General features: G+C 41.2%; 1 protein-coding gene across 2 annotated transcripts in view; it reads right to left on the bottom strand.

Moving 5' to 3' along the window:
* The window catches only part of LOC134517837 (L-threonine ammonia-lyase-like), a 34,810-nt gene extending 16,622 nt beyond the window's left edge, over nucleotides 1-18,188 (bottom strand). The window contains exons 1-6 of one of the 2 annotated variants that reach the window (XM_063339793.1): nucleotides 17,969-18,188; nucleotides 13,570-13,596; nucleotides 10,157-10,499; nucleotides 5,572-5,688; nucleotides 4,431-4,672; nucleotides 71-236 (exon numbers count right to left, since the gene is read on the bottom strand). In XM_063339793.1, coding sequence (XP_063195863.1) covers nucleotides 71-236; nucleotides 4,431-4,672; nucleotides 5,572-5,688; nucleotides 10,157-10,499; nucleotides 13,570-13,596; nucleotides 17,969-18,069 — 996 coding nt within the window. In that variant the 5' untranslated portion in view covers nucleotides 18,070-18,188. Of the gene's footprint in view, nucleotides 1-70; nucleotides 237-4,430; nucleotides 4,673-5,571; nucleotides 5,689-10,156; nucleotides 10,500-13,569; nucleotides 13,597-17,774 lie in introns of both variants that reach the window. The other variant, XM_063339791.1, reaches the window with a different exon arrangement.
* Between the last annotated feature and the right edge of the window lie 444 nt (nucleotides 18,189-18,632).

Here is an 18,632-nt window from a genome sequence, read left to right as displayed (position 1 = left end):
ACTGCCTTTTGAAAACACCTGTGGTGAAAGCTGCCAAAACACAATACTTTATAGGTGAAAGGAAACTTACAATTACAGAAATATGCGGGTTGAGGTGTTTTAGTGCAGCAGCCGACCCTGCCAGCAAGCCACAGTGGCCTCCTGCAGGGAAAATCACTGCGTCCAGCTTTGGCACCTGCTCGTAGACCTCCAGCCCCACGGTTCCCAGCCCTGACAGGTAGACAGCACTGTCCTCCCTGTGGGAAGGAAGGGCACAGCTCAGCAGGGCTCACCATTGTCAACACAATAATAGTTCAATCTACCACTTTAAAGACATTGTTCAGCAGAAAAAAGATATATGTGAGAGTAAAGCACCAGCACAATGAGGGGAGGAGGTGATACAACAGGAGACGCTGCCATCAGACAGACCATCGTGTGCTGTTACCTACTTTAGAAAACTTGTGCCATTAACAAACCCCTCAAGTAGCCTTCGTGCTGAAGAGCACGTATCTCTGTTGTTACCAGTATCAGGTGTTTATGGAGCTGGCAAGACAGAAGTCATGTTTCCATTGCCATCGCTTCCTTCATAAATTTTAAATGTTGCAGTCCAAACTAAAAGCAGTCTCGAAAGGAGTTCTCCTTCTCTTTATTTAACAGTGGAATTTAGTGTTTGTGATAAATGTGGATTTTCATGACATTTAAGCACTGAGTTCAACCTCAAAAATACCAAACAGATTGCTACAGAGTTAAGTCTTTCCACAACGCAGGGCCAATATCTGATACCCTGATACCTTCACAGTACTCTGGAAGGGTAAGAGAAACATTCAGTTGTGCCAAAATACTCGCTGGTAAAACACTTTCAGGCAAAGGTAATATAACGAGAAGAATAGGGACAAACAGAGTCAAAAGACTGAAGATAAGTCCACTGTACAGTTACATGATCAACTTGGATCTATTTCTAAAAGCTGTTTTGTATTTTAAATAGAAAGATGTAAATGTAGAATGATATATGAACAAAAAATATGATAACTCTCTATGCCTGTTTGTTCTGCTTTTTCTGGCAAATGGCTAAGCAGACAGAATTATAGATCCAATGACTTCACTTGATTTACTTGAGCCAGGATGTTTGGGTACGAGGAAGCTATGCTTTTATTACTGTTAGACACGCACAGAGAGGCTCAGCACAGCAGCACAGAACTCCTGCAAGGTGGAGGCCAAGGCCTTCTTGAGAGGTTACCTCACATATACAGCAAAACACAGCAAATTCCTCAGGGCGAGCATCTATATAGCTACACGAGAAAATATGGGAGTAACGAACTTTCACTCCTGTAGCTCAGCTAAAGATGAAGGCAAGAAATCCTAGTGGGGTGGATAACTGAACCCTTGAATTTATTGTCTTTATCAAGATACTGAAGGAGCTCTCTCCTCCTTCTTATATGTGACAAAACATATCACCGGTCCCCTGAACAATTCTTCTGGAGCCTTATCTGCAAACAAGTTTCAGAACTGAATTTGCAGAGTTATCCCTGCCATGGTTACCCGGGCAATCACAGGGACCTGCAAGAATGAATGAAGACCTGGGATATCCAATTTGCGAGTAGAACTTCTCTAACAACTGAAAATTCTACCCAAGGAGACTGCTCTGGGCATAGAGATTTATTAGCAGTTTGCATAAATGTTTCAGATAATCATGTCTTCCTTGCTAACATCTAGTTAGAACATTAGTTCACTGATTAGCCTTCAGCTTTTTATAATAAAATGGGTTATTTTATTTGCACTGTGACTGATACTTTTGCTTTCTGAAAGCAAATACATCTCTCATTATCATATGCCATTGGAGGAAAATCAAGGAAAAGGGCAGCTAAATCTAAAAACTGTGGATTTAAATAAGCATCTTTGAGCCAGAGCTAGAAATTCGTCCATTCTGAAACGTGTGATACATCAGCAACCAAAGATGGGCTGTCAGGCTTCAGCTCCCCAATGACATTTTGGCACAGCAGCTAGCAGGCTCGTTCCCCTGTTCTCCAAATAGAAGGCTCGAAAGCTATCGGCTGTCCTTCCTAGAGTAGCAGACCAACCATACCACAAATGGACGAAGTTCAGGTCTGATCAGTATTTCAATATGGAGTTACACAAGAAAAAAATGGGCTCTCAAGGAAGGCAGGCAGGCATGTAATTCAATCTGTGGCACTCTTACCTCTCTGATTCACAAATCAATCTTTCTCACATAATCCCAGAGGTATTGTGTTACTTACTGGCAACCTTCACATTGCATTTATAATGAGGTCCTGGACATCTATAGTTATTAAAAAAATCCCATGTTACCTAAGCAGCAATCACATAGACTTCATGACTGAATTCCATCTTGAAAAATCACATTTCCTTCCTGGAATTTCACAGGAAGTTGCAGTTGGTTAAAGAGTTTTCTTCCTCTAATTGAACCCTTGCGTGATCATTTTCATAACATGGTATTTTAATTGCACACAAGAAATGGGAAGAACTGACATTGACACACCCAGCTGCAGGACATAACCCGTGCAGGTAAAACCAAAGACAGTCACGTAATGTCTACTTCAGGAAGGAAAGAATGAAATGTTGGTTAAGGAGATCCAGAGACCAAATTGACAGAGGTTTTATGCGAGCTAGAATTAAACTGAAATAAAATGACATTTCAGAAGTTACATTCTAAAGGGCAGGAGATCAGCTGGTGTTTTACAGACAGTTTTGGCAAGAGATGATGAACCTGTGTCAGACACACACTGAAGACGACTGGCTATCCATATATGCATACATCTCTCTGGGAAAGCTCTCCCAACAAAATAGGTTTCAATCATCCCATTATGAAAAGGCCCACAATTGTAGTGGGTTTTTTTCTATTTTTTTTTTTTTACTCCAGAGTGTGAAAAACTACATCTGTGAGTTTTTAATTAAACCTAGCAACAGATTGAATAACTCTGTTTCTTGTAATCTGAAACCTGAAATAAATTAGAGTGCTTTGGTGTTATTAATGGTAAGGTGTACATTTAGACTTCCTCAATGCTAGGTGCTGAAGTCCTTCCATGCGTTGTCCCTGAAGCTTCATGAACTTGGAGAATACCTACCTTAAGTAACATAAATAATTATCTGGGGAGGAGGGGAAGATTAAACATGAAATTACAGTAAAATGACTTAGTTCTTACGTGCAAAGGTGATAGCTGATGCAAGCCAGCTGGGAGTTAACATATCGATTCAAAAATGGCTGACAGAAATTTGGAAATCACAAGGTTATGGAAAGCTGTGGTTTTCAAAGAGAGCCTAAATGGGTTTAAAATTCAGTGTGATCTCAGGCACCTCATTCTCTTGGGTTTCTTTGAAAGTCTCAGTCTGGGAAAAGGTTGTGCCTGTGGTGACAGACAAGGCATGGCAACCAGCCCTATAGGTCACTTGCTGTCAGCAGAGCTAAGAGTACAGTTTTTAATATCGCCTTCCCAATCAACCAACTGGGAAAGAAGTGAGGGCTTTCTCCATTCTGCTCATCCTGGGATCCTCTTTCCAAGCAACGTTACTCATTATTACTATGTTTAATGCAGTAGAGCCTAGGAGCCAAAGGGGAACAGGCACTCACTGCAGTGGGCACCATTCAACAACCAAGTGGTGGATAAGGCCTGCACAGAGGAGCGATGGGGAAGGAGAATAACATTCCAGCTCAGGGTATCAGAGGCACTGCTGGCTACCTCATGCTAATGATTCACACCTCTGCACTTTTGGTAATCTTCCTCAAAAAAAGGTAAGGAAAAAAAAAAAGGAAGGGAAAAGCATAAGAAGAGATTGAAGAGAGAAAAGGAAAAAAGGAAAAAAGGATCATTTCTCAATATTTTTGCCTGTCTTACCTTATTCTAATCATGTTTTTATTAGATCAGGCTTGTTCAATGACCTCAAATAGTTCAAAAAAATTTATACTCATTCTTAGCTACTTTAAATATATATGTGAAATAGCCTCTCAATAGTCTTTTTTCAAGGCACAATCACAATTTTGTCAGTCACATCAGATATGCAAAAGTTTTACAGCATTAATGTCCTCTTGCTTGACGCTATGCCACTGAAGCCTTTGCATTAAAGATCAGCTTTTACCCACCTTACTCCAAACGGAGAGACCAAAAATGAATGCTAGCGTTAAGGCTTTGTGACAAGGTTCATAGACAGTTAACATATATCCCGTTATCATACTAGCCCATATAATTCCTAATCAGGAAGTTTGCCTCATCTGGAGCAAGAGTGTTTCATTTTGGTTTCCATCCTCAGCTCTCACAGAAAGATTCATGATTTGTGCCCGGGAATATGTAACTGTCCATACCCCAGGTAATGGGAACATTCTGACGACCTGTGATCAAATTTTAATGAAACTAATTGTTTTTGCAGAGCTGCACAGGTACCTAATTTAATCTTTCTAATCAGCCTCACTTCCCACTTACTCTTCGAGGTAGAGGTATCCATTCTCCTGCGCCAGCCTTCTTGCATGCGTCTGCGAATCCTTAGCTGTAGTGCCATAGGATATAACCATGGCACCATACTCACGGCACATTTTCACTCTGGCCGGGGATGTGCTGGTTGACATGATGACAAACACTGGAATACGGAGCTCTGAGGCGTGGTAAGCAACAGCCATGGAAAAGTTACTGTCCGAAGCCACGATCACCCCTTTTCTTTGCTGATCCTGAAAAATAGGGTTGCTTATTGCATGTTATATAGTATCACAAAGTTGTCCCATGTGATCCTACATCATTCTAATGGTCTGAATTCCTTCTTTTCCTCTGCTAGCTTATCATATTAGGATACAATATATGCATGTTTGGTGTGATCTCAGGACTTAGATGCAGAGCTAAGACAGCACAAGACCAATCCCTGTTCTAGCACTCCTCTGGTTTCAATTCTTGTTCCATTGGAATTAGATGCAAAATTCCAGCCGATCCCAGGAGACCCGACATCTGGCCCCTCAGAGCCAATATCTGGTCCCTCTCCCCTGCCTATGTGAAGTTATTTCATTCAGGTTTCCCTTTAATAGAAAGATTTATTCATATTATTACAAAAGTGCAGGAATAACCACTGTTTCTGGCCTGCTGTATCATGCCGATGATAATTACTATTGCTGCAGAGACTCAGTAACCTCCTACGATAAATGATAAACAAGCTATTTATGTAATGATTCTGAAATTCATTACAAAATCAGCTGGTGATCTAGGTCCTTCTCATCACCCATTGTAACTCAATTTCATCATCACTTCAAATTTGGTGGTTTCAACATGCCAGAACCGTAGTGCACATAAAAACACTTTCATCTAAATGGCACAGGAAAATGCTGATGCTTACATTTTGCAAGCTTTTCTTTCAAATATTTTTAAGGATTTCACCAGCAGATAGGCCAAGTGTAAATAAAGTGGTAAAGTATTTCACATTCATATACTTTGTTTATATACGTTGTTCAGCACAATGGATGAAAAGACAAGAAACACTGCGATTCCATGGACATTACGGGTAAAATTATCTTTAATTCTGCTCCATTTCCGTGAAGCAGAACTAATCTATTTCTTTTTGAACGTTGAAATTTTGTTATACCTGAGGTAATGATGTCAGAAGGTAAAGTACACCTCGTTCCTTCACAGATCCTGTGTACTGGAGGAACTCTTTCTTTAGGTAGATGTCCATTCCATACTGCTTGGATAGCCTAGAATACTGGAGTATAGAAATATTATTATGGGGACGTATCTAAAAATTAAGAAAAATCTTCCACACCCGTTCAGCTCCCTGGTGAGGCATACATTCATCTACCATGTATGAGCTCCAAAAAGTAAATGCCATAATCTGTTTCTTTAGAAATATGTGACAGTGTGTTGTTACCTACCAGGTTACTCTGGTTTATGGAAGTAATTTTCAAACACGGAGCAGTGAAATATGTATTCCATGCCATTAGGAATTCTGAAAAGAGCACTCATTTTGCTCTTACTGTTCAAATACAGATATTGAAATAAGTATTTTCAATTATTTGAAAAACCGCCCTACAGTCTGATATTTCAGCACTTACCAGAACTGGGTACTGAATACCCCAAAAATAATGTCATCTCCTAATAGATACAAAGGCAGTTAGAAAATTGCTCCTCGAGTCCCGTTATGACTCTGCTATGGTTTCTGCCACTGAATCGCCACTGAGTATTGCTCATTTTGCATCCTAAGGCCAGTACGACATTAGTAAAGACATTTCTTATTTGAAGAATGACGGAAATAACAATAAAAAAGGTATTTCCCAGGAGTGCACGTGTAAGCAGCAGCTGTTTGAAAATGCTCAGTGTTCGGAACAGAAAGGATCCCTGAGATGAGAGGAATTAGCAAGCACGGTGCATGTGACGCAGGATCCAAGTGAATGACTTTTTTATTATTTTTTTTTTAATGGCAAACCTTAATCATTTTTTTATAGTAAGATACAGCATGCATCATCATTTTAATTCCCTATTACTTTATTATCTAAAACAAGAGTTTTAAACAAGATAACTTATGAAACAGAGCTGCAATAAGTGTTTGGGTTCCAGTTCCCTCGTCTTACTGTGTCTCTATTTCGTAATTGGCTCTATTTCCTCCATTGCCTGCCAAAGCAAATGAGGACCAGCGGATTTAGGGGATCAAGCTCTCATTTATTACAAATCACAAAGAGAAATAGATTAAAAGACAGCGTGACAATATATTTCAAATATTTATCTCAAAAAGTATCTGGCAACGTCATGCATATCATGTATAGTGTACATAGTAATATGTACCGACATATTTTTCAGACTGTGGGACTTTCAAAGTGAATTTATATAAAGTAAATAAATCTGAAACAGATACTTTCTTTAAGGTATACACTTAAACTAAATATTTCAGATGAATATTTTAAGGCTTTTTAGTGGATTTACAAGCATATATTAAGTTCCTCACCCATAGGTGGGGCCAGATTGCCTATTTTGCTTCTGGAAATCCTGCAATAGGAGCTACCGCTTGCTGCTGGTTTGCAAATCTGGCTGCGGAATTGAAAGAATGGAAAGTGCTTAGTACACTAATAGGATAATAGTTTCTATCCTAAACAGCCTAATCTGTGGAGAATGCCTATGCAAAACAGAAAAAGAACACTAGATAAGAAATACTACTTTACTGGTTCTTCACATACCATACTAATTTTATAATTTTTGGTTTTGCAGAGAATCTTGGATTCTAGAGTGAACAATGAGAAAAAGGATTTAAGGAGATGAATCCTGTGACTTTATAAAGTTGTTAAGTCTCCTACATTTAAAAAATATGTGTCATTAAGTCACTCTTTACCACAAAGGTGGTGTACTTCAGATTATTGTTATTTTTCTTTTATTTTGATACTCAATATTTTAACTCTTTAGGTTATCCTTTTCTGCTTCCTTTAACTGAGGCCTTTTTCGGCGTAGCCTAAATATAGCAACTACTTCTAACAAAGTAGGTGTCAGTGCTATTTTTGGCTGTGCTGACCTGGTGGGTAACCTCATAAGACTCATTGAACCAGCCTGTAAGTTTTCCCTTTTGTCACCATGATCTTATCTAAGGACTACAGACACCGTGTCTAACGTACAACACACAGCACAGCCTCCATTTGGCACCCACAAAGCTAACCCAAAACAACCCTTAAAGTTCCTCCATCAGTAACCAAACCAAACGTCCAATTCAATGCTAATTCCTTGTTTTCCTATACTCATTACCTCTATAAAGTCTGTTACAATCATTCATGATGCCGTATCTCAGCTCCAGGCAAACTCCTGCATAAGGACCCAGGATGCTCCATCCATGATTTTACTTGCAGATTAGGAATCACCCTGGAAAGCATTTCTCTACTCAATTAACTGAATGGGTTATAGTCATGCTTGTTTTTTAAATCCAAACAAATGTCCCTGAAAGGGGCTCTTACCTCTCAGCAATGAGTTAAAATAAAGGTTATCTGTGTTTTTCTTGACACCATGCGGTGCTTTCAATACTTCCCTTTTAAATCTGTGCATGAAGCATATACCAATGACTTCCGCGGGAACGTTGCTTTGAATAGGAGTGGTCATGGGCTATTTTCACACTAAAATAAGTGGGGATATAGGTTTTCCACTATTCTGATCATCACAAAAGCATAGTTTATAAAAAACAGACTAAAGAAAGTTAGCCTGTTTAGCTTGGCACAGTAAATGCAGAAAGGGGATACAACCACATTGCATAAATCTGCCAGGGACACCCAAGAGAAAAGAACTATTTAAGTTGAGGGGCAAAGCTGCCTGAGAATAAACGGTGGGAACCGGACAAAGAGAGCTGAACTACTTGTGAGCGGGACCACGATCGGTTTATGAAAAGCTTCGTGTTACAGGGATGCCTGCAGGAGCAGAAGATGGGCTCAGTGGTGCAGTCTTGCCTTTTCCTGCATTAGGATGTGTTGAGAGCAAGGACACGGCTCAGGGGATGTGAGATAGACTTCACTAGTTTGGCAGAAGTGCACAATACCATGAGCTGCAGGGAAGGGATGATCCAGGCAGTCAAAGGGTACGGCTAGTTCTGCTTTCCAAATTAAGCCCTGACACTCTCCCTCTCCCTGCCCATGGACCTACCTTTGTACAGTAAGATTAAACCCGTCTAACAAATATGACCAGATTTGTCAATTACAGAGAAGTCCAGTGCTCACTAGCCACAATACAAATGCCAATCTTCTCTTCCTGGGACAGTCTCTCCGCAAAAGAAGAAGATTGACACTTCTGTCTAGAGCACTGACTGAGCTCTCAGGCATGACAGTCTGAGAGTTTTGGTGACAAATGATGCAATGTGCAGAGTTTGGTACGCTCCCTCGGTTGCCCTGGCACCCCGACCATGTGTGTTTGCTCACTCCCCTGCTGCCTTCCCGAGCAAGCTGACTTTTCCACTCCGAAAGAAAATCCAGGTACAGCTGTTGGGATGATTTGCTCCCGACTCACTCCGAACAGGCAATATATGAATGCAAAATGCATCCAGTTTGACTCAGTGCACTCCAGCCAACACCACTCTGCAAGTTTTTTGTGCCACTTTACAGCCCCAAATGGTTTTGTATCATGCCCTTTGTCACGAGACATACTTCTTCAGTAGTATGCTACAAAAAAAAAAAAACAACCAACAAACCACCCAACTATCCTTATTTTGTGAACTCTAAGCTAAAAAAAAAAGTCCCCACCAGAAGTAATTATGATGTCTGTGGATCAGCAGGCACCATCTGGGAACCAGGAGAACTGCTGTGCCTTGCAGAGCCAACCGCTATGCTCCAGGGACTGTTAATGCCAAGCAGTTGCTCTGACATCAAGGTCCTTTCCCTGTGCAGGCCACAAAGACAACCCACAGCCAGCGAGGCTGCCGGGGTGCCCCGGCTCAGCAACAGGGAGGGATTCATCAGGAGAGTGATTTGGGGCTGCTCCTATGAATTGCCATTTGGCAAAGACTGTCTTTTTCACCCACTGGAGGGAAAAGAGGAGATTAGCCACAGAGTGCCTACAGTAGCCTTCCATGAAGAGCTCCCAACAGTAGAAGTACACTATGAATTAAATAGCTTGACACTGTACTGCTCTTACGCTTTAGCAAATGCATATATATTTATGGGACTGTCTCAGTCTTTTTCATACCCAGACTGATCGATGGGTGCGTATGTTTGTACGTGTATATCTTAATATCCTCATTTTGTTGACAAAGATGCACATGGCAGAATGACCCGGTTACAGAACATAACCGGCTTTGCCAGGTTGGCCAGGCCAGGAATGAAAATCTGTACCTTCAAACTCTCCAAATACAAGGGCTGGTTCCAAACCAGACCCTCCCACAAGACTGCTTGCCCAAACACTGACAGTCCGCTGTCTCCACCTTAAGTTCATTGTAGCAAGAGTTTTTCACCGTGAGCGTAATACCACAGTGCATTAAGTCTATACCTAATGTGGTTTATCCTTTGTTTACAAGTCACGCAATCTTTGAGGATTTAGGTTAAACAGGTAAGAAGAAAATGCTCATTGACAGTTAACAGCAACCAATATGAACATGAGTCATCTGACACAGATCTATCTGCTGCAACTCACGCATACTCTTCATTCATTTCTGATCAACTTTTATAAAGAAAATAAAAGAAATACCGAGAGAATGCAAAGTCATATAAACAGCCTACCATGCAGGGGGTTTTCTGAACACCGCACTGGATTTTGAAAGCTGCTGCACTGATATCTTCAAATCGAATCAGCTTGTTACAGCTTGACAGGCTGGTCCTACTGCTTGACTGAGGGATGCGGGACAGGGCATCCCTAAGTAACTCCTCATTACGGCTCACTATCTTCATTTCCCAGGTCTTCACATCCCCGTTCAGGTAATCCTCCTCACCAAAATCTTTCAGTCTCTCAGGGTTGATAGAGGGTGACTTCTGCCCAATGAGGCCATTTCTTATCGGCCCATCCTTACAACAGTGAAGATCACAAAGTGCTGGGGCATCTTGTTTCTTTATTTTATTGTCGTCCCTAAAAACAGATAAAAGAAGCTTGTTAGGATAGCTCGGATAATTAAAGGCTTGCCATTTAGCATTTAAGAAGGATGCACATCTCGGTTGCTCTTTGCAAGGCTCAAGTAGGCAGACTGAATTATTACTGTCATATTTCCTTATCTTGTTGGTGGAATGAAAGCTACTGTAACCAGCCAATTTTTAGAAAAGCCACAGATAACCTGGCACGTGGACAAACTGGGAAACTGTCATACCCAAGAAAATAGGGAAGATATAATCCACGTTGTCTGGGCAGCCAAACCTTCCTCAGTACTCAGTCTCAATCAGCGATGATCCCAGCTCTGTGCTTACAGAAATTTTGGAATAACTGGAATTCTGTTTTCTGTATGCAACTCCGTGTTTTTCAAAAAAGGCAAATGGCTGCTGCAGAGCATTCCCTAATACTATTAATAGCAGTAACAAATGTCATTGCGTTGTACACAAGAGGTCTGCTTCTCTGCTCTTGCATACTTGCAGAGCATACTCTTGATGGTTGTCAACCGCCTCATGACGGGAAGAAAATTATTTTGATAAGGGATAACAATTATATCCTACTACAGAGCTAAAGAACTAGGTCTCCTGATCTGCAGGTTAACACTTCAGAGATAAAAACACTTGCAGATAAGATGACACCGTGATGTCACACAAACCTCCTTCCCCAAGGAACTTTGGAGAGACAACACTGCTGCAAAAATTTGCCTTATTCTACGGTCCAGAGTGTTCCAGAGTTCACAAGGGATAATATAGTGTAGTGTCGGTTTGTGCAGCCCTACTAACAAATAAAAGCAAAACTTCTAGGAATTCTTGGAATTTGGAGAGTAATGTGGGCAAAAAGGAGCATTAAGCAGAAGACCAGTCATTTGGAAAAGAGCTAGCACCACCCCTGGTCTGTGGCTACGATTGCGCAGATGGTATAAGCCCCTCTACATGAAGGACTCAATATTAATCTACTTGGAAGAATGGGTTTTCTAAAAAATATTTAGATTAAATTATGTCAGATTTCAGCATCATCTCCAGCAAAAAAAATATTTACCATTTTCACAATCTAAATAATTTGGATTTAAGTTATGCAGTTATTCATCAGCAGGGCTGGCTAAAGCAAATGTTGCCCTAATTTTACAGCAGTGATCAGCACTGGAATATGCATTGTAATCATTTCCAAAAAGAATTAAATATTTAGAAAGAGCTGCTTTTTGAGCAATTGCCTCACTTTTGGCACTGTCATCCATTTGCTTTGTAGTCCCAATAATCTGTGCCAGTAGCTCTGCTTCCTATTACACTTCCAATTGTTCCACCGAGGACTTCACATAACAATATGGGCAACATAAAAGGTTTTGTTATTTCAATCAAGTAATATACGAGCAGCATCAATCATTTTTTATGTCTTCACAGGAGACAAAAGAGGACAATTTTTGTAGCAAGGTCTTGTCTCTCCGAAATTAATGAGATGAATACTAATTTTCTAAGATAAAGAAATAACATATTTCAACATATTTATGTTGAAACTTGTGATTTAAAATATTTTCCTAATACTGTATCTTAAAGCTAATACACACAAACAGCAGGCATTCTGCCGCCTTCAAATTAAATAGCTTGTCAAGTAGCTATATTCCATACTTTTCTGCATTTCTGCTCCTTTGGGGGTAGAGGGTTGGAACACTTCATAAAAATGTTAAGCTTCCACTGTTAGTTCCCACGCATATTAGTTAGCTTAACGCAAAGATGAGAATCAGATCAGACTGTCTCCCCATGCATTTGTTACAGCACAGCCCCTAGCATCAACAACAGTTATCATCATCTAAGACGCCCCATCACTGTGAAGAGTTCATTCCCTACCTTCCCCCCAAAAAAACCCCATTTTTCATATCATAATAGCCCATAACCACTCCAAAAAGAAAAGAACATCTACATCTTATCTCTAAACATGTTATCTAAAATGTTTAGCAAGCATTAGCAATGAATGATATTTCTTACACTGGCAATTGGTTAAAAGGGTATATGTGGGGTAAAATATATAGGTAGATCAAAAACGTGTGATTTTTCTAGGTCGATTTTTTTTTTTTACTGACTGGCATTTGAGATAGGAGATAAATTCACACTTTTTCCCTGCATCTGTTGCAATCAACTACAAAAAGTCCAGAATAAAAACCAGCCAAAGATGACCACAAAAAGTCCATTGATGAACTAGGATTCTGCTAGAAAGTACAAGCTACAGGGTAATGCCTCACCACACTAGTGCCATCAAATATTTTTATCTGCAAATAGAAAGACCAAAATGGGATATTGATTTTTGGCCTCACTCTTGGATTTAATTTTTTTGTCAGAACAAAGGAGATTCTCAGCCCTTGATCCGCAGCACCGCTCTCATGAACAGTGAATATCTGCGCAGGACCATGATGGAGACAACACCTCATGACCTCATGACCACTGGAGAAAATGGTCATGAAGAAGAAAATTCTCCTTCCATGTACATATTTTTCATTTACATTAGTGAATGACATTTTTCACTATTGAACCCACCTGGGTGTGCCACACACCCACTGAGAGCTCTCAGACTCCCAAGGTAAACAGTGGGTTTAGGTTCGACAATCCATCACAAAGAGGCAACTAATAACCCGGTTGGGTCAGACGCATTTCTCTCCTCAAACACAGTTCGTATGCTTGGCGTAGATCCCCTCAGTATGAATTTTGTTTTCAGGAACAGTCAAAGCAGGCAGCAAAGCATGCAAGTGCTCACAAAAAGATGGCCCGTGACTTCTCATGCACAGTACCAAAGTATGGCCCTTGTTCTAGCTATCATGCCCACCAGATGAAAATCTGAGCCAATATAAATACAAACCCCAGCATTATAAAACATTGCTCCTTTCAAACAGATCGTTTTTCCTTTTTTGGATTTTGTCTAGGAAAGTTTTCATTAAAAAGTCTGTTGGTTTACAGCAATAAAACACATATCCAGCAGGCGAGCTTTGTTACATGGTTATAAATCACAACATTTTACCTTTAAAGTGATTAGTAAAAGCAAACATGAAAATACAGTTTTATAAACCTACTTTTTCAAGAACAGCTGCTCAGCATAACTGCAAAAAATAAAAGAGAAGATCTGTATGCAGACATTCCACAAATAATTAAGGAACTGGAAAAAATATCATTTGTTAAGACTTTACGTAGTTTAAAGTCTCAAAGCCAATGCAAAGACAGCGTGTGCTGAAATGTACTTCTGGAATGATAAAAAACAACTTGTAATGAATAACTTTTCTGTTTCCGATTTGTTTATACTGATAATTTTCACCAAGTTAAATAGCACTGGGGAAAATGAGTTTGGAAAAATAGTAATATTAATAAACTAAGAAATTAATAAAAACAAGAAAAATAATTTTGGGAAGATAAAATACTGTAGTAGCACACACTACACCTACAGACCACAACTGTTGCCTTCATTACAAGGAGAAAGAAATGCCCACGCAGTTATCCTGCAACGATAGGATAATTACATGTCCCTGTCAGATGAAGCACAGGCAGATTGCCCTCCTCAGTATCCACGAAATGGACTAAACAGATTGAACTGATCTACTGGATCTCTTTAGCTTCTAAAACTGAAGGAACAAAAAAATCCATAAAGTCACGGATGTCCAGGAAATAGCAAACTGGGAAGGATTAGTCCCTGCTTCTCCCAGTATAAACGTTAGGGGGAGATCATATGAAAGTATGAGACAGAAAACTTAAAAGTTCCCTTCTTACAGAAAACAATTAGCTCGCAGAGCTCATTGCCACAGGATGCTATGAAGGACAATGGTATAAATGGGTTCCTAAAAAATATTGTGCAACTATGTGGAAGAAGGTTTAGTAGCAACCAATAAACACATCATTCAAGAAGCAACCTGTGATTCAGGGAGCCCCTCAGCACTTACTTGGCAGGCTCCACAAAAGCATATGAGAGAAAGCATCTTAGGTGGCTTTTATTTTTCTCCAAGCTCCTGTTACTGGCCACCACTACAGAGAAGACACAGGGGCAGACTGCTCTTTGGCCTGACCCAGTTTTGCCCTTTGGATTTGCAGACGTACCCAATGCCAGCATTTGGCCCATTTGGCAGCTTTTACACCTCTTACAAAAGGAGTCACAACAATGCATCTTGTGGCAGAAATGAAGTTGGAATAATGGACATACATTGCCGTGTTACTGTGCTGCTTCGCAGGCAGAAATTCAAGTGCCACAAAAGGAAAGAAAGAAATTTTAGCATAAGACCGAAAACTCAGCATTTCTTTGTCATTCCTACAGCAGGTTTTTATCCTCTGCGTTCACAGTGATGCATACTCACTACGAAGAGGGACTGACAGAATGGTACAAGTTCTGTACAGTACTTTAGCATCCTTCTAGGTCTATGCTACGACAAGAATTTCACCCTCCACTGCCTGACTTGGACTGACCAGTGCAAATACCATTATACCACTTCAAACCATCCCCATGCACTGGGGCTAGCCTCTCACTAGCTCATCAGCACATGCACACACATACGCACATGTTCTCTCTATATGGATTTTTTTATTTTTATTTTTTTTAATGTTTTCGGGTATGCGTTTCTTAAGCTCATACTTATATGCTGCCGTCATCCTCAGGCTCCCTGAACACCTTCCCGGAGCACACCAAGCAACAGACATGAGTAAGATACAGTTTTAGACATACTTGTCATCTGCTTTCTGGATAAATGGTCTCAGATCTTATGCCTGCAAGTTCAGAACAGGTATTACAGCAAAAAGTGACACTTTTAAGACCTCATTCCTCGAAGTGTTGAGCAGAGATGGGTCATGTACTGGGGGGTGAGACTGGGGGAGCAGCCTACTGCAGGTCTGCTTGGCTTATGACCGAGATGTGAGTAGGGCTGGGATCTCCTTCACAGGAGTGAGAAAGAGGTAATCCCAGGATATGACAGAGAGGGCCCTTTCCCTCATCCAAATCCCTCTTTTACCCAGAACCTCCCCAGCTCCATTAATCCTTCTTATTCCATGTCCCCAGTGCCATCTCCTCTGATCCTTCCAGATGCCCGAGCCCTCCACACCCCTCTGGTACCTTTCCCATTTCTTGCAATCCCCTTTCCCATAGCTTCTAAACATTCCTGTTCCATCCCAACTCCTCTTCTACATTTTTTTGCCCCTCTCTCCAAGCACATCCAAATGCTGCATTAGCAGCAATTCTTAAAAGCACCTCAGCAGCCTCTCCAAGCGGGTCTGTATGAAAGAGAAATGATAGAAAAATTGAGGCTTGCTGAGACACAGATGGCAATAAGCATCGTAACCGATGTCCTCTTCACTGCTAGTAATTCCAGGTTACTGCACTGTGTAGTGTCTGAGTGTCCTCCACAGGACTACAGGGTGACAAGTAAACTCCCCCAGGCATGGGGAAAGAACACACTCGATCTCTCTTTGGCAGTACAGTTAAAACATATCAAAGACAATACGGCACTCAAACATTACTTTCTTGAATTATCGTTATTTAGTATAACACTAGCACTTAGAAACACCCGTTTGAGACTGTATCACTCCAATTAGTGGCAGTTACAGGATGGAAATTTAAAATGCATCTCTGACATTTAGATACTCAAACCCTACGTAAAGTGATGGTTCCTAAATCACATTGGAATCGCCAACATCTTCCCCTAAACAGAAAGACACGTTCAGTAGATATTAGCTCCACTTCATTGATAGAAACTGGGGCACAGACAGATCGAGTGACTTGCCTAAGACTCCCGCAGGAAGTTCGTAGCAGGGCTACTTATCAGAGTGTCTTAAAGACAAAGAGATCAGGGCTTAGTTACTAGCCTGTATGGCACACATGATAGGGGCTGTGTGCACTGTGACCATCCAGCACAGACAGGTACACAACAACCCAGCCCAGAGACCAAGCAGGCATTTTTAACTCTACTTACCACATACAAAACCCTGTGATGTTACGCCAGCAGCAAGTGCAAAGAAAGCTCAGGCTTATGCAGGGAACAACCAAGCTGCGTTACCACTTCTGATAAAATATCTCCTTACTTCTGGTAAGTCAGATTTACCAGAGCCTGAGCCTAGTACTATATCTGACTTCATCTGTGGTCATAATCCGTTGCCAGCGTTCCAGACACACTACTGAAATGTCACTGCTTACTGCTGGGAATAACAACTAGGTGTCCGCTGCTAAATAGATAACATGAGAAAAAGTAATCTGAAAGCAAGAAGAACTCGGAAGGTCACCCCTCTTCATTACCTCTGCTTCAACAGCTTCCAAGCGTTCCTCAAACAGACCCACCTCTCTAAGCACTTCTTACAGGACATTCACAGCTGGGAATGTCAAATGATCACTATCAAACACAGCACACAGTTTGGTGGTTAAAACTCTTCAAGTACCTAAACTTTCTTCCTCTTTAGTTCAAATGTATTCTGCATTTAGAAATTCTCTGGTGATTAAGATATGTCCATAATTCACTTGTAATAAAGAATGAATAGCATAACCCAAGCTAGAGGAAAGAGCGCTCCTGTGATGAAAGGAATGGTTTAAGATTGTCAGTTCACTGCAGAACACGTCACATCACGTTTGACTTTGGGCAAGCCATTTCTCAATGCAGAACCAGGATCTTGTCTTCCCCTTTGGTGTTCCATGAGGGTTTACTAACAGCATTGAGCCCACTGAAACTATTTATGTCTTAAATATTACCAACATTTGTGACTATTGGCAGGATGCAGGAAACGAGAATTGCCCTTTGTTTATACTACATCGGGCAACTCCAGCTCTTGCTGGCGGTGTCCAGATAATAAAATTGGAGGAGAAAACAACTATGGAGAAGGTTAAGAGTGAGGTTGTGCAAACACAACCATCTGTATGGGTGCACACCCCCCAGCTGGTGCTACGCCAAGGCACTAGATGTCTCCTAAATTCTGCCTGCACCATCCAAGCCTTAAAACAGGAATTCAAGACAACCGTAAGCACTATAACAAAGACAACCACAGAACACCTGTAATAACAGGATTTGATACAGGCTATCCCAAGATAAATTTTCAGCAGTCCACTGGCATGCTTAGGGTTATTTCTAATACCATACTCATGAAGAAATAAAAAAGCTGACCTCCAGAGGCTTAAAGTATTCAAATCTCCATTGCTTCTAGTGGACGACTCCAAGATGTAACTCATAACCACAGAACCCTGGGGGATGTTGAAAAATTACAAACAATTTTTTTTTTTTTTTTTTTTCAGAAAGTAAGGAAAGGAAAAAGAAAGCATTACCTATACAGCACAGCGACTAAATAAACAACGAGGTGAAGCAAAACTCCAACTACGACACTGTAAGGAGGCAGGAGGGGTCCAGGGGTTGTCATGTCCGTAGGCCTGGCCCTGGGCCGACCCCGAGGGCTGACCATGACCCCTGCGGGGGAGAAAGGAGCACTCTAGCTCTAAGTCAGACAGCAATATTCTCCAACCTTTGCCAGAAAGGATCGTAGTCTTCATCTTCTCTGGAGTGTTCCCTGGGACTTCTGTTTTTTAACACCCTGGAGTAGAGAAACTGTGCTGCAAAATTCATTGTAATTCCTGGTGCAAAGCAAAGCTGGGAGGCTGCGGGCAGGGGACACACTTGCCTGTGAGAAATGCCAGCCCTGCAATGCCTGGGTGGGAAATAGTGGGCGACGTGCTGAAAGCAGCTCTCCAGCGCTGGCTGGGGGAGGGAATTGCCTCCAAGAGAGATGGCTGCTGCTATTTAAAGAGATTATTTCAGAGGCCAACCTGTCCTTGTCAATTTGAGTCAGGGCCCGGATTATGCTTGGGTGACGCTCTGTTAGCAGGACACTTGAAGCTTTAGTTACTTACTGCTTAGCTGTGGAGCATGATCTCGACCTGCTGTAGGGCCCGTGATTTAATGGCATGCACTTGGGTGGGCAGAGGCAGCAGGAAAGGGATGCCTTTTTTGTGCTGGTTGAGTGACCTGCAGGGATCCTTTAAGACAGCACCAAGGGACACAGGTCTTCGTGACTGAGGCACAGAGGAGACCAATTACTTCATTCGGGTCTTCTTTTGGCACAAGTCCTCGTAGCAGAAAAACAGAGATATCCAGACCATACAGATAGAAAAGATCGTCTAGGGAAAAGA

The sequence above is a fragment of the Chroicocephalus ridibundus genome, chromosome 6 (genome assembly GCF_963924245.1).
Source record: "Chroicocephalus ridibundus chromosome 6, bChrRid1.1, whole genome shotgun sequence".
Taxonomy (NCBI): Eukaryota; Metazoa; Chordata; class Aves; order Charadriiformes; family Laridae; genus Chroicocephalus; species Chroicocephalus ridibundus.
Note: the sequence above shows the minus strand (reverse complement) of the source record. Positions and strands in the feature narration are given on the sequence as shown.